Below are 22,924 nucleotides of genomic sequence, written 5' to 3' on the forward strand. Positions count from 1 at the left end.
AAGAGCACCGAACTTTACAGGCTTAAGCTGATCGTAAGCCACCATCCGTGCCAGGGGAACATCATCGTGTCCAATCTTGACGTGAGCCAGCTTTACTGTGTCCCTTTCTGTTATTTCCAAAATCCTGCAAATATAAACATTCATTACCTTAAGTTGCATCACTATTATAATATAACATAGGGTAGCCCCATCAAAACATGTGTGTCCGGATGAGATGGAGAAAGTAGTGAAAGCATGCATAAGCAGTTTGGTATCGGTGTGACAGTGAAAAAGTGGATTGTGGAGTGGGTGAAGCATGGGGCACTGAGATGGTGTGGACCTGTGAGAATGAATATGTGAAGAGAGAGTATGAGGGAAGGAAATGGAGAAGCCAATATTTCATTAAAAAAAAAAAAAAAAGAATATGTGAAGAGAGAGTATGAGGGAAGGAAATGGAGAAGCCAATATTTCATTACAAAAAAAAAGAATATGTGAAGAGAGAGTATGAGGGAAGGAAATGGAGAAGCCAATATTTCATTACAAAAAAAAAGAATATGTGAAGAGAGAGTATGAGGGAAGGAAATGGTGAAGCCAATATTTCATTACAAAAAAAAAGAATATGTGAAGAGAGAGTATGAGGGAAGGAAATGGAGAAGCCAATATTTCATAAAAAAAAAAAGAATATGTGAAGAGAGAGTATGAGGGAAGGAAATGGTGAAGCCAATATTTCATTACAAAAAAAAAGAATATGTGAAGAGAGAGTATGAGGGAAGGAAATGGAGAAGCCAATATTTCATTACAAAAAAAAAGAATATGTGAAGAGAGAGTATGAGGGAAGGAAATGGAGAAGCCAATATTTCATTACAAAAAAAAGAATATGTGAAGAGAGAGTATGAGGGAAGGAAATGGTGAAGCCAATATTTCATTACAAAAAAAAGAATATGTGAAGAGAGAGTATGAGGGAAGGAAATGGAGAAGCCAATATTTCATTACAAAAAAAAAAGAATATGTGAAGAGAGAGTATGAGGGAAGGAAATGGTGAAGCCAATATTTCATTACAAAAAAAAAGAATATGTGAAGAGAGAGTATGAGGAAGGAAATGGTGAAGCCAATATTTCATAAAAAAAAGAATATGTGAAGAGAGAGAGTATGAGGGAAGGAAATGGAGAAGCCAATATTTCATTACAAAAAAAAAAGAATATGTGAAGAGAGAGTATGAGGGAAGGAAATGGAGAAGCCAATATTTCATTACAAAAAAAAAAAAGAATATGTGAAGAGAGAGTATGAGGGAAGGAAATGGTGAAGCCAATATTTCATAAAAAAAAAGAATATGTGAAGAGAGAGTATGAGGGAAGGAAATGGTGAAGCCAATATTTCATTAAAAAAAAAAAAAGAATATGTGAAGAGAGAGTATGAGGGAAGGAAATGGAGAAGCCAATATTTCATTACAAAAAAAGAATATGTGAAGAGAGAGTATGAGGGAAGGAAATGGAGAAGCCAATATTTCATTACAAAAAAAAGAATATGTGAAGAGAGAGTATGAGGGAAGGAAATGGAGAAGCCAATATTTCATTACAAAAAAAAAGAATATGTGAAGAGAGAGTATGAGGGAAGGAAATGGTGAAGCCAATATTTCATTACAAAAAAAGAATATGTGAAGAGAGAGTATGAGGGAAGGAAATGGAGAAGCCAATATTTAATTAAAAAAAAAAGAATATGTGAAGAGAGAGTATGAGGGAAGGAAATGGAGAAGCCAATATTTCATTACAAAAAAAAAGAATATGTGAAGAGAGAGTATGAGGGAAGGAAATGGAGAAGCCAATATTTCATTACAAAAAAAAAAAAGAATATGTGAAGAGAGAGTATGAGGGAAGGAAATGGTGAAGCCAATATTTCATTACAAAAAAAAAGAATATGTGAAGAGAGAGTATGAGGGAAGGAAATGGGAAGCCAATATTTCATTACAAAAAAAAGAATATGTGAAGAGAGAGTATGAGGAAGGAAATGGAGAAGCCAATATTTCATTAAAAAAAAGAATATGTGAAGAGAGAGTATGAGGGAAGGAAATGGAGAAGCCATTATTTTATTACAAATTAAAATAATATGTGAAGAGAGAGTATGAGGGAAGGAAATGGAAGCCAATATTTCATTACAAAAAAAGAATATGTGAAGAGAGAGTATGAGGGAAGGAAATGGAGAAGCCAATATTTCATTACAAAAAAAGAATATGTGAAGAGAGTGTTTGAGGGAAGGAAATGGAGAAGCCAATATTTCATAAAAAAAAAAGAATATGTGAAGAGAGAGTATGAGGGAAGGAAATGGAGAAGCCAATATTTCATAAAAAAAAAAGAATATGTGAAGAGAGAGTATGAGGGAAGGAAATGGTGAAGCCAATATTTCATTACAAAAAAAAAGAATATGTGAAGAGAGAGTATGAGGGAAGGAAATGGTGAAGCCAATATTTCATTACAAAAAAAAAGAATATGTGAAGAGAGAGTATGAGGGAAGGAAATGGAGAAGCCAATATTTCATTACAAAAAAAAAAAAAGAATATGTGAAGAGAGAGTATGAGGGAAGGAAATGGTGAAGCCAATATTTCATTACAAAAAAAAAAAAAGAATATGTGAAGAGAGAGTATGAGGGAAGGAAATGGTGAAGCCAATATTTCATTACAAAAAAAAGAATATGTGAAGAGAGAGTATGAGGGAAGGAAATGGTGAAGCCAATATTTCATTACAAAAAAAAGAATATGTGAAGAGAGAGTATGAGGGAAGGAAATGGAGAAGCCAATATTTCATTACAAAAAAAAGAATATGTGAAGAGAGAGTATGAGGGAAGGAAATGGTGAAGCCAATATTTCATTACAAAAAAAGAATATGTGAAGAGAGAGTATGAGGGAAGGAAATGGTGAAGCCAATATTTCATAAAAAAAAAAGAATATGTGAAGAGAGAGTATGAGGGAAGGAAATGGAGAAGCCAATATTTCATTAAAAAAAAAAAAGAATATGTGAAGAGAGAGTATGAGGGAAGGAAATGGAGAAGCCAATATTTCATTACAAAAAAAAAAAGAATATGTGAAGAGAGAGTATGAGGGAAGGAAATGGAGAAGCCAATATTTCATAAAAAAAAAAAGAATATGTGAAGAGAGAGTATGAGGGAAGGAAATGGAGAAGCCAATATTTCATTACAAAAAAAAAAGAATATGAAGAGAGAGTATGAGGCAGGAAATGGTTAAGCCAATATTTAATAAAAAAAAAAAAAGAATATGTGAAGAGAGAGTATGAGGGAAGGAAATGGTGAAGCCAATATTTCATAAAAAAAAAAGAATATGTGAAGAGAGAGTATGAGGGAAGGAAATGGTGAAGCCAATATTTCATAAAAAAAAAAAAGAATATGTGAAGAGAGAGTATGAGGGAAGGAAATGGTGAAGCCAATATTTCATTACAAAAAAAAAGAATATGTGAAGAGAGAGTATGAGGGAAGGAAATGGTGAAGCCAATATTTCATTACAAAAAAAGAATATGTGAAGAGAGAGTATGAGGGAAGGAAATGGAGAAGCCAATATTTCATAAAAAAAAAAAGAATATGTGAAGAGAGAGTATGAGGGAATGAAATGGTGAAGCCAATATTTCATAAAAAAAAAAGAATATGTGAAGAGAGAGTATGAGGGAAGGAAATGGAGAAGCCAATATTTCATTAAGAATAAATAAATCTGCAATGAAATTTTAGTAACCCTTTCATTGATAAATGTTTGCAGTGGGCATTAGGCGTATTTGCTGGTGGCGCTAAACACTCGCTGTGAGCTCCAGCTGCACTCAAATCTCCCACATGTGAGTGTTCCATAACTAATTCTCATAACACAGGTCCGATTGCCAATAGAGTGGGTTCTTCACTAAATTTGGTGGAAAATCATGTCAGCCAAGCACAGAAAATCTACGGATGAGCAAGTGGTGGATATTCTTGCCCAATATAGTGACATTTTTGCACAGCTTCACCTATCACTTGACTCATATTTTGACCAAATAGTTGTAAAGTTTGCAGTTGGCAATACTCCCTTGCCAGCACCCATCATCAAGAGATCTACAGTAGTTGCCTTGCGGCTGACCGTCACGCACACATAAATGTACATCTTCACAGGAAACACCCCCTGAACGTGCCTGTATTTTCGCAGGAGAGGCTTACATTACCGAATATTATAAATCTTGGCCTCCTCTTTCCAATGGTGTTTTTGTTTTTAGCTGTGATAAATAGTTTTTTTATACAAAGGTTAAAAGAGCGAGCACTAGCGTCACTTGCTGGTGGTGCTAAAGCTCGCTGTGAACGCGCCTGAGGGGAGTCTCATTGTGAGCGCTTAGCAATGAAAGGGTTAAGAAAGATAATTAATATTATTTTGTGGAGACAATGGAAACAGTTGAGAAAGGTTCTGGTGATCTCAATTAATGGCTGGACCCCACAGCTGGGCGAGTGCTCCATTGCCAGCCAGAGTTGTGGTGTCTCCCTAATCATGCCACTGCTGAATTCCACAACGCTGCAGCCTGTTGTTACCTCTCTGTAAAGACAGTTGATGGAGGCTCAAGGCTCTGCCCTCAACACTACTAGAAAGAGGGGAAAAGTTCATACATGAGAGAAGCATCAACTAAAACATGCATACATCACAACATAGGTACATGAGGAAACACAATCACTACTGAACTGAAACATGCCCATAAAAGACAACAGGAAAAATATGCAATCTAACAGCACACATAATATAGGTACCATGCTTAAATGTAGTCAACTGTCAACTATGTTTTATGGAAGTTGTGGAGGCAAAATTTGCAATAGTGTGTTGTTGTCAATTAGTATAACATTATATTCAAAAGCCATTCATATATAAACTACAAATTTCTCTTACCCACTCCAAAGTGGATCACATCTTACTGGATTAGTAAAACTAAAATTACATATTCAAATGCCATTCATAGATTAGCAAAAAATGTCACTCACCTAAATGGGCCAGTCCACAGTGGATCACACTGTCCACCTTTGCGTGCAATGTTGGCTGCCTGGCGTTTCAGCACAAGCTGGCCCACATGCAGTGCAAAGCTTTTGACCCCCTTGGATTTTTTCTTTTCGTATGCCTTTTTTGCCTTGGCATGTGCTTTTGTTTGGTTGATCTAAGCCTATAAATTTAATACTTATTAAAAGAGAGTAAAACCAATATATGGAAATTACTACAAATCCATGTAATAATGTACTACCAAAATACAATTACATTATGTCAGCAAGTAATACATGCTACAAATTGTAATTTCCATTCAAAAGAGACTATTATAAGTAAAGTCAAGACTCACCTTTTCATATGCCTTTTCGTAGGTGGTTGCATGGTCTTCTACAAATTCCTCAAGCTTGCCATCTTCTATGATGTCAGTGTCAGAGTCCACACCTTTGATCTGAGGGAAGGCAAATTTACATGAACTACATAATCAATAAGACATACTGGTCATCATGAAATACGTATTACACAAGCTACATATAGTTGGACAATGCAAACGTCCCCATAAGTTTATTCAGTAGTGCTAAAAATAATTCTGTTGATTTTTATCATTACGGTTTTTGAAAGCACATGAATCATATAGTGTTTTCTGCATATTCCCTCTCTGACTAAAAATGTGATGCACACCAATAACTGTTACTTTTAGGCATTACATGCACCAAAAACAATGTTTATACTGACCTCCAAAAGTGTGTGGGCTTCCCGACCAAACATTAGGAAAAATGGTGTGTACTTCGTAGCTGACTGTGGCTGAGCGTTTATTGAGAAAATGATGTCATGCAGACTCTCGTCCCAGTTTTTGCCACGGTCAACCAACAGCTTGCTTACTCGGCGTTTCACCATACCGTTTACTCTTTCCACCAAACCTAGAAATGGATACCAATCTTAAGAACCAAATAAAGCCACATAACTCAACTCATATGATATCAGGAAATGTGTTCAAACTGATCTGCCATATCACTATCACAGCAACATTACTGTTTTATAATCCCACTGTTATAGAAGCTCAGTGAAAATAAATCTGCTACACCTGAGACTGTTTGCTGTGCAGTTCCTTTACAGTGCCCATACTCTAATGGGGACCTGATCTGCATGACATTCCAAGGCAAGAAAAGCACAAGAATAGTAGTACTTTAGACCAAACAAAGCTGTTTATGTACTGCAGTGACTATGCCTGATGAACATCCTCCCATAACCAACTCGGTAAGGAGTGGCTCTCACGACCCTCTCGTCACAGGTTCAATCCCAGGCAGCCGGCGAATACTCTCTCCTTGTGATTAGTCTCTCGTGTGATTTGATACACGCAGAGGACGTGCGAGAGTAATAGGAAAAGAGAACAGAAAATCTCATTAAATTGATAATACTTGGTAAATAGTAAGTGAACTGTTATGCCCTGGATGATAAGCACCACCACTTTATTAGAGGAAAGCTGTTAACAAAACTTTTACTAAATGATTCCCTAAGCAGTGCCAGATAAAACTTAAGCTAATAAAAGATGTTTCCAAGTTGTGTTAATTGAAGCATCCTGCTTCAAAGTATACTGTATAATTAAGCCAAACTAACCATTGGTCTGGGGATGATAAGCACTGGAGACACACCTTTTTATTCCCATTTGCTGGCAGAAGTCATTGTTGATCTGAAAGTATGAGGCATTGCATGTAAAAATATTGCACACATTGTAGAAACTGTCAATGATCGAGTAATTTTCAACAAACCGTAAGATTATTTATATGTGTTAATCATCCTAACACATTTATGTAGCTTATAGCCATGGGTTGAGTAATCCGTTCACGCTACACTAAACACTAAAGAAAATATTAAACTTTCCACAAGAAGTCATGGCGGGGTGACAACTACTGTTGTGGCAGGACTGCACGGCAGCAAATGAATGTGTGACAGGGATCAGGGGACATGAATGTCCTCTCCTTCAGCTGACAGTAAGGAGGTGGTGTTCCTTCCCCCCTACTTGGTTACAGTATGGGAGGTACAAAATAGTGCACAACCATTATCATAAGTTCAAAATTTCCTGATTTAACCGAACTGAAAAATTGGTGAGGCCTATTAAGTATGGACAACCTTTCAAAGTGACTATCTAAAGAAGTCATACATGTAGTATATCATACCTTACCACCAGTAGATTTTATGAATGGCAAGCTGTGTTCAGGTGCTTAAAGGAGCAAAAGGTGAAGCTAAGAAACTACAAAGCAACAGATGTAACTAAGGAAGAACACTGCAATATTACAGTTAAAACAGAATACAATATATATATATATATATATATATATATATATATATATATATATATATATATATATATATATATATATATATATATATATATATATATATATATATATATATATATATATATATATATATATATATATATATATATATATATATATATATATATATATATATATATATATATATATATATATATATATATATATATATATATATATATATATATATATATAAAAATAGATATATATATATATATATATATATATATATATATATATATATATATATATATATATATATATATATATGTATATATATATATATATATATATATATATATATATATATATATATATATATATATATATATATATATATATATATATCAGGGTTGGCAATGATTAAATCAAATTGATTTAATCAAATGATTAAATCATTGATTTTTTTACTAAAAAAATCATGATTTTTTTGATTTTTTTGATTTTTTTGATTTTTTTACTAAAAAGTATTCCATAAGTTAAATGATGTGCTCCAAGGATGGTAAAGTAAAACAACCTATTATTCATTTATTCCCTTCATGGTATATACCAGTAAATAAATAAATAAATTAAATAAAAAATAAATAAAATAAAATAAAATAACGAAAAAAAATTAAAGTAATCCTACATTAAGTTTATTCACTCAGAGGCTTTCTGTGATGACCCTAGTTATGGTTTTTGTAAATGAAAACGAGTTTTGCAGCTTTCTCTATCCCTAACCTATTTCTAAGCTTAGAATGAACAAGACCAAATGAAGAAAAAATCCTCTCCACCCCAGAACTTGAGGCTGTTGTTGTAAATAATTTCCTAACCAAATCAGAAAAATAATTTTTGTCTTCAACAATCTTGCCCAAAGAAAGCCACCATGCAAGTGGTCCAGCATTAAGTGAATGAGCAGAAAACATGTATGGCTGAAATGGAGGAAGTTCTGCCTTATATATCATTATAAGAGAGTGCTGAAGGGCAATTTTCATTGATCCAATTCATTCCCATGTTTTCCTCCTCCATAGTTAGTTTTTTTCCCTTGTAAGCTGGATGTAGTATATTTGCTAAATAGTGAACAGGGGTGAGGGCTAGTTTCATTCATTTCATGAAATGATCTTCAATGACAGCACTATCACCTGACCGAACTGATTCCTCTGCAAGCTTATTCTGTAAATCTTTCCACACCTCAGTAGCTTCTCCTATGTCACATCTGTCCCTCTGAACTTTATCAAGTGCTATGGCAATGAGCTTCAGAATTTTCAGCATATCTTCTGCAGATCTTTTTATGTATGTGTCCATCACCTTCCTTATAATAACTGGATCCAGTTGGTTTCTTTTTTCACCATCACACACAGATACTAATATTGGCCAGTTGTTTAGGTAACCTTCTAAGCAATCAGACAGTGTATTCCACCGTACGTCTTGAGGCACGATGAGGGTTGAACCTCCTGCGGCTTTGTATGCTACTGAGGCTGTGTGGTTGTTCCGAAAGTATTTAACAATCTTCACAATATGTTCTTTAATGTTACCAATTTCTAAATCTTTTGCTAGCACTGACTGTGACTGACCAACTGGTGGAAAATACATGTACTGTACTGAGCTTAGGGAGTTCTCTTGCTCTAATGTTGCCAACTTGCATATATGTTTTTTACTAGGTAAAAATCAGCCTCCTTTAGTCTTTACTAACTTGGGATTCAATGTATCATAATAATAACCAAGGTTACCAACCAAACAGTAACAGAATAAAAGTAGATATTCTTCTGTGTGGTAATAATATAAAATGCTGTCATGAAAATAACTTCAGGCAACTCTGTCTGTCCTAAACCTGGTCCTGTACCAACTACAAACAAGTATTGAACACGTATGTATCAGGATCCTTGACTGTGCTCACACTTACACGCCCTAAACTCAAACTTAAAGTAACCTATGGAGATTTTCAAATCACTCAGTATTATATATATATATATATATATATATATATATATATATATATATATATATATATATATACAGTATATATATAAAATCAAATAAATCAAAAAATCAAAAAATCAAAGATTTTTGATTTTTTGATTTTTTAAAAAATCAAAAAATCAACCCTGATATATATATATATATATATATATATATATATATATATATATATATATATATATATATATATATATATATATATATATATATATATATATATATATATATATATATATATATATATATATATATATATATATATATATATATATATATATATATATATATATATATATATATATATATATATATATATATATATATATATATATATATATATATATATATATATATATATATATATATATATATATATATATATATAGACACTTAAAAAAATTGTCAATTTCAAAAGCTCCAGTATTATACCTGTCATTCTAAATGATCCATACCTTATTACAAAACTCCTTCCTTGATCAGAGATGAGGCGTGTTGGTGCTCCCAATCTGTGAAAACATAAACACACACCATATGTTACAGCGAGCTTACCCATGCTCCCTCATGGACCTTACAGTGCCATAAATATTTTACATAAAATATATTTTGTGTATGTTTATGCTTATTCTACCTAAGAATACTGTAAAGGAAATACTATTGATATCTTATTACACTAAGGATTGTCCCATTGGAATACAAAGACCTACAAAACCAGTACGTATCAATGAAATTCATCTTACATGCTTATGTACTGCTTGATGCAATTGTTGACACCTGTCCCATCCTTTCTTGGAAGAGGGAACAACAGTACATATTTGGTGAAGTAATCCACAATTGTCAATACGTACTGACTCCCACTCTTGGTCATCGCTAGTGGTCCTGTAATACAGTGAAAATATATCAGTATACATGTAGTGGCATATTTCCTCCCCACGATGGATATCATTTAGCTGAAAAACATGAGGAGCAGCACTGTAATGACTTACTATGTGGTGGCAGAAAACAGATAATAAAGGTGTCATTACAATGGAACACTGAATGCAATGTAACAGTATTTACTGCATCAAAGTATCTTCTATCATCATCCCTTAACTCATCATTTCTAAATCAATGAAGTCAATTGAGAAATCCATCGCAGAGCAACACTCTGTCATTTGTAAGATCTCTTAAGATACAAAATTCCACATGCAAAAAACCATTATCTTATCTGGTGGAGATGAGGATGGTAAAGATTTTATAGTAATATAAATAAGGCATACAAAACCTACTGAACCAAACTCCTAAGTGCAGGGATGTGAGGATTACTGGCCAGGGCATGAAGCAGGGAGGTTAAACCCTAAAGGGCGGGTGACAGGGTTTTCTGGTCCGACTTTTTCCGCCATAATTTTGAAGTTTGTGCGAGGATTTATGGCTTTCACTGTACATTCCCACCCTTTAGGTTTTAATTTGTCAGAAAAAGGTAACAGTTAGGCTAATTAAGTGCAGCTGCTATTTCTTATAACCTAATAACAGTAACTGGGGGCCCTAATGCTAGTGGCAACCACATAACAAAAATAAGTAAGAGAAAGCAGTAAATGTGATACAGAGGTCATTGCAGGGGAACATGCCATCATAGAGTGAACTATTAGCCAACATAAGTGTGAGAAAGTAATGTGTTTATGTACACACAATAATAAGAAACAGTAAGAAGAGGGACCATACTTCCTGATGTGAAACCTTAGCAAAAGTAAATAAATGAGTTACATTTTTACAGGTAAAATATAATATATTTCACGATGTTCACCTAAAACTTTTAAGACACCATAAAACATGCAAGGGTTCATCATGCATCTTAAAATCTCATATGCATTCTAATAAACTAGAAACTGATTGCCCTTCATTATACTGGATGAGGTCCTGGACAAGATGAGCATGTCATGTCGCCGAACTGTATTTGTCACTGCCTGCTTGCAACACTACCTTAGCTTTTCCTGTAATAACATGTAAATCCTGGAAATCGAATTTCTCATATCTGTATATATATATGTATATATATATATATATATATATATATATATATATATATATATATATATATATATATATATATATATATATATATATATATATTCCACTAGATCTAGCCTTAACCTATTGCTCAAGAAATTATGGTAAATTGAAAACAAGCATGGAAATCCATGTGACAATAGCTGGAATTTACATAATGGACAATTAATATGCTACACTAATGTAGTTTGACAAATAGTGATGACACTAACAATTATACTAAATTTTGACAATCATCAGCTTCAGTACATTGATAAAAATATCAAAATCTTCAGTCTTAAACAACATTATGACAGATACTGCACATGTATAAATATGTGTGTGTGTTAATTTGACAGCAATAACTATAATCTGTTTCATTCCGTCTGTCCACCAACAAAGCATGAAAGAAATGGACTAAACATTATTAAATATTATCCATTGATGTAGAGGCGATAAATACACCAAAACACTTACCAATAAGATCCATGCCTACGACTTCCATGGGTTGAGACACCTTAATTTGTTTAAGTGTGGGAGCTTGTGTCTTTACAACCTCAAAAGTCTGGCAAGTTGTACAAGTTGATATCTGAAAAAAGTAAAGAAAGGATGTAGTAAACCTGAAAGGTAGGCAGGGTTATTGTGCTTCTATCCTGATTCTGTCAAGAAGTGTAGCTGTGGCATTATTTTTGATGTGTTGCTAATATCAAGTATTAAATGGAAATAACACTATCACCTTGTGTTGTGTTGCTGACTTTAAACAGAAGGCAGACAAAATTATTATATACTGTCTTGGTGGATTTTTTTTTTTTTAAACATAGGAAGCAGCTCAAGGGCACAAAAAAAAAAAGATAATGAAAAAAAAAGCCCGCTTTTCGCTGCTTCCCCAAAAAAGAATTGATAGATATATCCAAATCGATCAATTTCGGGAGGAGAGGTGTCCTGATATCCTCCTCTTGAAAGAGTGCAAGTCATAGGCAGAAGGAAATACAGATAAAGGAAGATTGTTCCAGAGTTTACCAGCATGAGGGATGAAAGAGTGGAGATGCTGGTTAACTCTTGCATAAGGGGTTTGGACAGAATAGGGATGAGCATGAGTAGAAAATTGCGTGCAGCGGGGCTGCGGGAGGGGGTGAGGCATGCAGTTAGCAAGTTCAGAAGAGCAGTCAGCGTGGAAATATCAATAAAAAATAGAAAGAGATATTAGCATTATTAAAGAGAAACAGATAGTACAGTATGCATTTCAGTAATATACTACATATTTTATATTCTGAGTGTGAAATTTGTTAATTCCTAAACCTATGATCTGAACCTTCACTTTTGTGGACTTCAAAAAATACAACTAATAACTAAAATATACACAGATAAAAGTGCAATAAAACTTTTACCTGAAGGTGTTATTTACTTACATATGCAATGACGTCCCTTGACATACCAAGCCAGTAATAATGGTCAGAAATCCTGGACTTGGTTTTATCAATACCAGCATGACAGCCACTTGTGACATGATAAAAAAGCAGAATATCCATCACTTCTCCCAGTGTTGAAGGAATCTGAACCCATTTGTTTCTTCTCTTGCGATACAGCTGGTTCTCTGTAACAAAAGGATAACTTTACCACATGTAAAAGTAATGGTATTATATACTGCTTTACAGCATCCATGAAACAATCAAACCTTAACCGTTTCATTGAATAGATCTCAACATTTTCACAGTTGAACTAGGTTGAAAAATTTAGAAATAACAATGATATAAATTTCTTAATTTTCAAGGGGGTTAAGACGCAAAGCCTTAAGTTAGGAGATTAGTTAGGTTAGATTTGATTTAATTTTAAAATTTACTGTTTCTTCATTAGAAAATTCTGTGAGTGAGGGGATTTAGCACAGCAGTTGAAGGACAAAATAACAGTTATGGCGAGGCACCCTGAGTGGCAGCCCTGACCATCGCTGCCAGGCCTATTATTTCAGTAATATAGAATGTGATTTTGACAAGAAACTGTTATATTAATTCAAAACTCAACAAAATTTTCAAATTGGTGTAAGTCTTTACAATGCTTCCCTTGTCTGCATTGTGTATCTGTTTGTCCAAGCCAAGTGTGAGGAGCTTTGGGCATGATTTTGAGTGTTCATAAGGACAGCTGATTCCATTTTAGCCAAATGTACAGTCTTTTTTTTATGGTATAATTACAGGTCCTTCAAAAATGACTTCTTTTCTCCACTTGGTAGCTCAACACCTCTGCCTCTGTTGTTCTGGCTTCTGGGAAATTGTGTGCCTTTAGGGTGAAGGAGTGTCTTTGTCTACTGGCCTCTAGTCTCCCTCCCCTTGACCATGTATCTCTTCCACTATTTTATGGATTTCCCATGGAGATTAGCGTTTGCAGTGTTGTGTGTGCCACTGATGGTCTGCAACCGTGCAGATTGCATACATTCTTCATTCTCACTAGCCAGGGTGTCATAATCTGCGTAACACTGCCAAGCACATCATGTGCTGCCAGGTGCAGGGTAATTACCCTGTTTTTTGGGTAATCTGAACACTATCAGGGTAATGGGTAGAAGCATAGACAAAGACAGATTTCTAGAGTAATTTCACCACAGACTGCAAAACCCTCTGAAATCTAGCTATTTAGGAGAGAGAGAGAGAGAGAGAGAGAGAGAGAGAGAGAGAGAGAGAGAGAGAGAGAGCGCACCGACCTATACATTGAATATAACATAGTACTACATACTCACAAACTGAAGTCAGTCCTCATGAGTCATGATGCTAGGATCCATCAGGATTCTTTTAATGTAATTTTCTTAATATAGTCACCAAACACTTTAATTTCTATTCTCAGGCATGACATGGTTTACCAACAACTCTACACAGCAGTACACACTGATGAGTATGAATATTACATTTTGACCATATATATATATATACCGTATATATATATATATATATATATATATATATATATATATATATATATATATATATATATATATATATATATATATAGTGTGTGTGTGTGTGTGTTTATGTATAAAACAGATGGCAAACTGAGTAATTTTAAAGCAAACAGGGTAATTTTAAGGGGGAAAGTAGGGTAATTTGCCCACTTGACCTGGCAGCACATGGCTGGCCTGCCTTGGGTGCCTTTGTTCACATCATGGGTGGCCATCTTTGTAGTGTTCTATTTTTGTACAGCCACAGCACTTCCTAGACACTTATGGCCATTTCCTTAAGTGGCCCAGGCCTTCTTTTCCCTTTCATAGTTCTTAATGAAGGGATTTTAGGGATGGTAGATAAATTCTGATAATTATGTGGGGGGGGCAAGACTGGGTATGACCTGCCCTAGCCTGAGCTGACCTTCAGCCCTGGAACCATAAAACACAAACCACTGTATTGCTCAGCTTGTGGCTGCCACTTTCCACGGGTGCTATTCAGGCTGACTGGCTTTTTCAACAAACCAGAGTTTATTAAATGCAAGAGTACCCCTTTGTTGTTTCCCCGAAACAATAAACTATTTTCACTCGATCAGTACTCACCTTTTATCATGTGATGTTCCTTCTGTCTTCTCAAAATTCTCCTTTGATTTCCAGTCAAGCCTGGTGGATACTGGTTGTTAAGAATTAGTTGCTTAAGCGGGACTAAATTCTCATTAAAATGGAAAATCCTGTCGCGGAGATCCGAAGCCATTGTTGTGGTGGACACTCTGGCGTGAGACTGCTATCAGCTGGCCTTTGTTTGTTTATGTTCGCTCCGACACCGGGGACCCGACGGGGGGGGGAGGACACTATGGCGTGTAACACCGGTATCATAAGACACTTTTGCTTCCCACATCAGCTATTTCAAAAGGCCAAAGAGGGGGTCAGTCGGGTTCTAATGAGCGTTTCTTGAGGTTCACGGTGCGGAAGAATGGTTAAACTACCACCAGGGTCATAAAACTACTCCTGGATATACCCACAACTCCGAGGAAAGCCTTGTCAAATATATGTCTTATAATGCGACCTTATGTATCATCTATTTTAGGGGGTTTATGTCATGGCAAAAATTTGGCCCGTCGCTGCTACACGGTAAAGCCATAAAATTGGCCTGTCGCTGCTACCAGGTTAATTGTATTTTGACGCTCTGACCTCACACGGCACGGCTAGTCTAGTCTCGCATTGGCTGGGCTCCTGCGTGAGGACTAAGCCTGTATTGCACCCAGCAGCACATACATGGCAAGGCTTTCGGAGGAGTCTGGGGCATTTCCAGGGGTAGTTTAATGACCCTTCTGGTAATGTGACTTCTGTACCATGATCAGAAGAAATGCACATTTGAGAAGGCTTTCGGATGAGTTTTGCGCATTTCCAGGGGTAGTTTAATGACCCTGGTGGTAGTGTGACCCTTCTTCTGTACCATGAACCTGAAAAACACACATTTAAGAAGGCTTTCGGAGGAGTTTGAGGCATTTCCAGGGGTAGTTTAATGACCCTGGTGGTAGTGTGACCATTCTTCTGAACCATGAACTTGCCAAAACATTCAATAAGACTTAACTGACCTCATTTTTGGCCTTTGGAAATATCTGATGTGAGGGAGTGAGGCATCTAAGTATATCTACCTTAGTAACCTTTCTTTAGCAGCTCTTAGGATGAAGATTCTGTACGTCAGTAAGGGAGGAAAATACATTCGTTGAAGGAGATTTTATACCTTAGGGAAGTGTCTAAAGGAGTGAGCTACTCAACCCATTGTGGAGGTTAGCTTGAAGAGGTGGAGGACTTCCTCTCCTGTTGAGTGCCTCATGGTGTGCCTGGTAAATAAGATTATATAAATGTTCTTGTCTATCATATAGTATTTTGTTCATCCTCTCTCTCTCTCTCTCTATCTCTCTCTCTCTCTCTCCTCAATAAATCCTCTCTCTCTCTCTCAATAAATCCTCTCCTCAATAAATCCTCTCTCTCTCAATAAATCTCTCTCTCTCTCTCAATAAATCTCTCTCTCTCAATAAATCTCTCTCTCCTCAATAAATCTTCTCAATAAATCCTCTCTCTCCTCAATAAATCCTCTCTCTCTCTCCTCAATAAATCCTCTCTCTCTCAATAATCCTCCCTCTCTCCTCAATAAATCCCCTCCTCAATAAATCCTCTCTCCTCAATAAATCTCCTCTCTCCTCAATAAATCCTCTCTCAATAACTCTCTCTCTCTCTCTCTCTCTCTCTCTCTCTCTCTCTCTCTCTCTCTCTCTCTCTCTCTCTCTCTCTCTCTCTCTCCTCAATAAATCTCCTCTCTTTCAATAAATCCTCTCTCCTCAATAAATCTCTCTCTCTCTCTCTCACTCTCTATCTCTCTCTCTCTCTCTCTCTCTCTCCTCAATAAATCTCCTCTCTCTCTCCTCAATAAATCCTTTCTCCTCAATAAATCCTCTCTCTCCTCAATAAATCCTCTCTCCTCAATAAATCCTCTCTCCTCAATAAATCCCCTCCTCAATAAATCCTCTCTCTCTCTCTCTCTCTCTCTCTCTCTCTCTCTCTCTCTCTCTCTCTACTCAATAAACCCTCTCAATAAATATCCTCTCTCTCCTCAATAAATCCTCTCTTCTCAATAAATCCTCTCTTCTCAATAAATCCTCTCTTCTCAATAAATCCTCTCTTCTCAATAAATCCTCTCTCCTCAATAAATTCTCTCTCTCCTCAATAAATTCTCTCTCTCTCTCTCTCTCTCCTCAATAAATTCCCTCTCTCCTCCATAAATTCTCTCTCTCTCTCGCTCTCCTCAATAAATCCTCTTTTTCTCTCTCCTCAATAAATCCTCTCTCTCCTCAATAAATCCTCTCCTCAATAAACTCTCTCTCTCAATAAATCCTCTCTCTCTCTATATATATATCTCCTCAATAAATCCCTCTCTCCTCAATAAATCCTCTCCTCAATAAATCTCTCTCTCCTCAATCTCTCTCTCTCTCTCTCCTCAATAAATCCTCTCTCCTCAATAAATCCTCCTCAATAAATCCTCTCTCTCAATAAATCCTCTCCTCAATAAATCTCCCTCTCCTCAATAAATCCTCTCTCTCTCTCTCTCCTCAATAAATCTCCTCTCCTCAATAAATCCTCTCTCTCAATAAATCCTCTCTCTCAATAAATTCTCTTCAATAAATCCTCTCTCTCAATAAATCTCTCTCCTCAATAAACTCTCTCTCTCTCTCTGACACGGGTTCCGGACAAAAGTTCGTATAGAAAAACTTCATCTGGCAATAATTCGAAGGATAAAGTTCGTTTGCCATAAGTACGTAGAGTATAAAGTTCGTCATGTCAAAAGTTCGTAATGGGAAAAAATCGTAAAGGAAAAAAATCGTAAGCTTAAATGTTCGTCGTGCAAATGTTCGGTAGAAAGACGATCGTACACATAAAAGTTTATATGGAAAACGTTCGTATGCAAATGTTCGTACGCAACTGTTCGTACGCAAATATCCGTCAGAGATAAAGTTCGTATGGAATAGAAAAAAACTTTGTATGGCAATAATTCGTATGGTAAAGTTCGTTTGATTCTAGGACCAAAGTACGCATGGAAATAGTTTGTACAGAGAGAGAGAGAGAGAGAGAGAGAAATGTGTGTGTGTGTGCATTTTTTAATATAACTGGGGACCAAAAGGTCTCCCCGTGGTGAAAAACTGGTCCAGTAAGAAACTTTTTAAGGTACTGGGCGACAAGATCTTTAGTCTTGAAATAATTCCTGGAGGCAGTGGCTCATCTTGTCAGTGTGTATTATTTTGCATTAATGAGGGCGGTGGCGGCAGAGTGCAAAGTTATGATGTTGGTTGTTGGTAGCGGAGGTGATGGTGGTTGTCAGCAGGGTCAGCTCTTAGCGACACCCCCATTTTTCACGGGTTTCGGACAAAAATTCGTATAGAAAAGCTTCGTGTCGCAAGTATCCATAGCAACTCAGGGCCGCTTTCACAGTCGTTTTGTTTGTTTTGATCGTTACCAATGATCGCCGCTTTAGAATTTCCACTCAAAACTGGCCGATGGGGAAGTGGCGGCTGCGGGGTTAGCCCAGCCCCGCACCCTACCACACACTCTCAACACCTTGCTTCCTCTGCAGCCGCCACTACCCCATAGGCCAGTTTCACATGGAAAACTATAGCGTCGATCGGCGCCGTAGGTAACGATCAAAACAAACAAAACGACTGAAAGCGGCCCTTATTGCCATACAAACATGCTCACAAACTTTTTCCGTCCGTACTACTTTACACACAAGAATTTTATCCCTGACGAACATTTGCGTACGGATAATTGCACATGATTTTTTTTTCTATACTAACTTTGTCGTTACGAATATTTTACATACGTACTTTATACCATACGAATATCTGCATACGAACTTTAGCGAACGAACTTTTACTTAAGTATTTTTGTCAGATGAACTTAATCCCTGATGCAAATTTGCGTACAAACTTTTTGCTTACGGACAATTTCATACAAAACTTTTCCATACGAACTTTTGTCGTTACGAATAATTTACATACATACTTTATACCATACGAACTTCAGCGTACGTACTTTTTTCAGACGAACTTTATCCCTTACAAACATTTGCTTACAAACAATTGTGTATGAACTTTATGCATGCGAACTATTGTTGTGTTGAATTTAGACAGTGAAGAGAATTTATTATTTCCAAAAGCATGTTAATGTTTATACAGCCTATTAATCCCTCACTTGATCTGCAGATACTGCCAGAAGAAGAAGAGGAGGAGGAAGAGGATACAGAGGAATCAGTTGGTGAGTGTCAATAATAATTCTTTCCTGTTTCTCCTCCTCCCTTTATCATTATACTACCTCCTCTTAATTACATCTGTTCTCTGCCTAATCCTCCCTTCATTCTCTGATCCCCTTTCTCTTCCTCCTCTCCTTCCCACAGTTGTTTCTTCTCTCCGTCTGTTGGTTCCTCCCATGGAGGTATAATGGCTGCTGGAGTCCACATCACCGGAATCTCAGCTTCCATTAATTATGTGGAGCAATATATTAGCCACACACTCTCAACCCCTCTCGCTTCCTCTGCAGCCGCCACCAATTTACAGGCCAGTTTCACATGGAAAACTATAGCATCGATCGGCGCCATTGGTAACGATCAAAACAAAGGATCCCTAAGTGCCGAAAGTCTGTCATAAGCAGCCTGAATTTACTAATTCACCCTAAAGTAACCTTACTCTGTCTTGAATGACCCTAAACTAATGTAATTCACTCCCATCTTACCTAAAACTACAGTTGAATTACCCTAAACTTGCCTTAAAATAATCCCCTAAACGTAATTCACTCCAAGGTAACCTGAATCTGACCTATCCTGACCTTACCTTAATATCCTAACCTTACCTTAACTTATCCTGACCTTACCCTTAAGTGAGGGTTTCAGGACGGTACAGAAATATATTTACAATACATTCCCAAGTATTCAACAAGTGCCTCACTAAGCAAAGAGTAGTTGGCGTTTTTTTTCGCCGAATTTGCTTATCACTCTCTTGACTGAAATGGGGGGGATATCATAGTGGACATAGAGGAGGGCAAGTCCGTTCAGGCGCTCTTGGCCAACGGTACTCCTCAAATAGGTTTTAAGCCTTTTCAATGCTGAGAAAGACCTCTCGTTGGAGACTGGAAGCGTCAACAGAGTTTTCAAGAGAATGGCGAAATTGGGGAACACGCTGGTGCTGGCGTGTGCCTGGGCTTCTTTGATAGTTTGGAAGACCAAAACAGATAATGCCCAGTGCCTTCACGAGTGTCAGGGATTCCATGTCGAGCTCGTAGAGCTTCTCCGCTTGAAGCACAGCTGCAACATCCGTTTCGAGGCCATTGAGGAGTTGCTTGAGCTGATCGAAGTGCGACGGGCACTGTAGTCGCCGAACCGACTCTTCAACTCAGCCAAGACGTGGTCCACGAATGGAATGTACACCGCCCGGCGGTAGCACTCCTCAGCATTCTCGCACGGAACATTTGATCGCTGGGTCTGTCGTCCACAGAGTCGTGGCACAGGGATGGTGTCATGCGATGACCCCACCTCTACCAAAAGCTCTTCCGCTTTCATGAACACATCGTGGAAATGATTCTCCACATCTGCTCTGAACTTGCCAAAAATGGTCTCGATGCCTCGAATCGGGCATAGGCTGACACCAGGTCGCCATCTTTTCTCTGAAGAGTTCGGCTTGGCTTGAGAGTATGCGCCAATGTACACTCCACTACAACCAGTCCAACGAGAAAGCGGTTAATTGTATTTTGACGCTCTGACCTCACACGGCACGGCTAGTCTAGTCTCTCGCATTGACGACTCCTGCGTGAGGACTAAGCCTGTATTGCACCCATAAGCTTTATACATGGCAAAGGCTTTCGGAGGAGTCTGGGGCATTTCAGGGGGTAGTTTAATGACCCTTCTGGTAATGTGACTACTGTACCATGATCAGAAGAAATGCACATTTGAGAGGCTTTTCGGATGAGTTTTGCGCATTTCCAGGGTAGTTTATAATGACCTAGTGGTAGTGTGACCCTTCTTCTGTACCATGAACCTGAAAACACACATTTGAAAGGCTTTCGAATGAGTTTTCGCATTTCCAGGGGTAGTTTAATGACCCTGGTGGTAAGTGTGACCATTCTTCTGAACCTTGAACTTGCCAAAACATTCAATAAGACTTAGCTGAGCCTCATTTTGGCCTTTGGAAATATCTGATGTGAGGTAGAGGCATCTAGAGTATACCTATAGTAACCTTTCTTTAGCAGCTCTTAGGATGAAGATTCTGTACGTCAGTGAGGAGGAAAATACATTGATCGTTGAAGGAGATTTTATACCTTGGGGAAGTGTCTGAAGAATGAGCTACTCAACCCATTAGTGGAGGTTGAAAACTTTAGAGAGTGGAGGACTTCCTCTCTCCTGTTGGAGTGCCTCATGGTGTGCCTGGTAATTAGATTGTATATAAATGTTCTTGTCTATCATATGCTTAGCATTTTGTTCATCCTCTCTCTCTCTCTCTCTCTCTCTCTCTCTCTCTCTCTCTCTCTCTCTCTCTCTCTCTCTCTCTCTCTCTCTCTCTCTCTCTCTCAATAAATCCCTCTCCTCAATGTCAAAATCCTCTCTCCTCAATAACTCTCTCTCTCTCTCTCTCTCTCTCTCCTCTCTCTCTCTCTCTCTCTCTCTCTCTCTCTCTCCTCAATAAATTCTCTCTCTCTCCTCAGCTTCAAATTCTCTCTCTCTCTCCTCAATAATCCTCTCTCTCCTCTCTCTCTCTCTCCTCTCTCTCTCTCTCTCTCTCTCTCTCTCTCTCTCTCTCTCTCTCTCTCTCTCTCTCTCTCTCTCTCTCTCTCTCTCTCTCTCCTCAACCATTCCCTCTCTCTCTCCTCAATAAATCCTCTCTCTCTCTCTCCTCAATAAATCCTCTCTCCTCAATAAATCTTTTCTCTCTCCTCAATAAATCTCTCTCTCTCTCTCTCTCTCTCTCTCTCTCTCTCTCTCTCTCTCTCTCTCTCTCTCTCTCTCTCTCTCTCTCTCTCTCCTCAATAAATCTCCTCTCCTCAATAAATCCTCTCTCTCCTCATCTCTCTCTCTCTCTCTCTCTCTCTCTCTCCTCTCTCTCTCTCTCTCTCTCTCTCTCTCTCCTCAACAAATCCTCTCAATAAATCTCCTCCTCCTCTCCTCAATAAATCTCTCTCTCTTCTCAATAAATCCTCTCTCTGCTCAATAAATCTCTCTCTCTCTCTCTCTCTCTCTCTCTCTCGTCCCTCCTCAACTTAATCTCCTCTATCTCTCTCTCTCTCTCTCTCTCTCTCTCTCTCTCTCTCTCTCTCTCTCTCTCTCTCCTCAATAAATCCTCTCTTCTCTAATAATAAATCCCTCTCAATCTCTCTCCTCAATAAATCCTCTCTTCTCAATAAATCCTCTCAATAAATCTCCTCTCTCTCCTCAATAAATTCTCTCTCTCTCTCTCTCTCTCTCTCTCTCTCTCTCTCTCTCTCTCTCTCTCTCTCTCTCTCTCTCTCTCTATCTCTCTCTCTATCCTCTCTCTCAATAAATCCTCTCTTCTCAATAATCCCCTCCTCAGCCAAATCCTCTCAGCATATTCTCTCTCCTCAATAAATTCCTCATTAAGTCTCTCTCTCTCAATAAATCTCAATAAATCTCCTCTCTCTCTCAATAAATCCCCTCTCTCAGCCAAATCTCCTCTCTCCAAAATAAATCTCTCTCTCTCAATGATTCTCTCTCTCTCTCTCTCTCTCTCTCTCTCTCTCTCTCTCTCTCTCTCTCTCTCTCTCTCTTCTCAATAAATCCTCTCTCCTCAATAAATTCTCTCTCTCCTCAATAAATTCTCTCTCTCTCTCTCTCTCTCTCCTCAATAAATCTCCTCTCTCTCCTCAATAAATCCCCTCTCAATAAATCCTCTCTCCTCAATAAATTCTCTCTCTCTCTCTCTCTCTCTCTCTCTCTCTCAATAAATCCTCTCAATAATCTCTCTCTCCTCAATAAAATTCTCTCTCTCTCTCTCTCTCTCTCTCTCTCCTCTCTCTCTCTCTCTCTCTCTCTCTCTCTCTCCTCTCCTCAATAACTCAATAAATCTCTCAATAAATCTCTCTCCTCAATAAATCCTCTCTCTCCTCAATAAATCTCTCTCTCTCTCTCTCCTCATTAAATCCTCTCTCTCTCCTCAATAAATCCTC

General features: G+C 37.3%; 2 protein-coding genes and 1 long non-coding RNA gene across 5 annotated transcripts in view; 1 reads left to right on the plus strand and 2 right to left on the minus strand.

The window, feature by feature from the left end:
- Positions 1-20,095, plus strand: part of LOC126992219 (uncharacterized) — a 32,886-nt gene extending 12,791 nt beyond the window's left edge. Inside the window, exons 4-6 of one of the 2 annotated variants that reach the window (XM_050850881.1) lie at positions 14,110-14,157; positions 18,961-19,012; positions 19,152-20,095. In XM_050850881.1, coding sequence (XP_050706838.1) covers positions 14,110-14,157; positions 18,961-19,012; positions 19,152-19,401 — 350 coding nt within the window. In that variant the 3' untranslated portion in view covers positions 19,402-20,095. The remainder of the gene's footprint in view (positions 1-14,109; positions 14,158-18,960; positions 19,013-19,151) is intronic. The other variant, XM_050850882.1, reaches the window with a different exon arrangement.
- Positions 1-22,924, minus strand: part of LOC126992220 (uncharacterized) — an 86,018-nt gene that overhangs the window by 34,962 nt on the left and 28,132 nt on the right. The window lies entirely within an intron of this gene.
- On the minus strand, positions 3,210-13,222 carry LOC126992221 (uncharacterized). Of its 2 annotated transcripts, none has more exons than XR_007746362.1 (8): positions 12,690-13,222; positions 11,758-11,869; positions 9,996-10,134; positions 6,578-6,650; positions 5,696-5,880; positions 5,313-5,411; positions 4,966-5,141; positions 3,210-4,571 (listed from the first exon to the last, which is right to left on the minus strand). It is a non-coding gene; the product is annotated as an uncharacterized LOC126992221 (long non-coding RNA). The 2 variants fall into 2 exon arrangements; XR_007746361.1 differs by having other exon boundaries at positions 3,210-4,574.

Source organism: Eriocheir sinensis, unplaced genomic scaffold (assembly GCF_024679095.1).
Source record: "Eriocheir sinensis breed Jianghai 21 unplaced genomic scaffold, ASM2467909v1 Scaffold420, whole genome shotgun sequence".
Classification (NCBI taxonomy): domain Eukaryota; kingdom Metazoa; phylum Arthropoda; class Malacostraca; order Decapoda; family Varunidae; genus Eriocheir; species Eriocheir sinensis.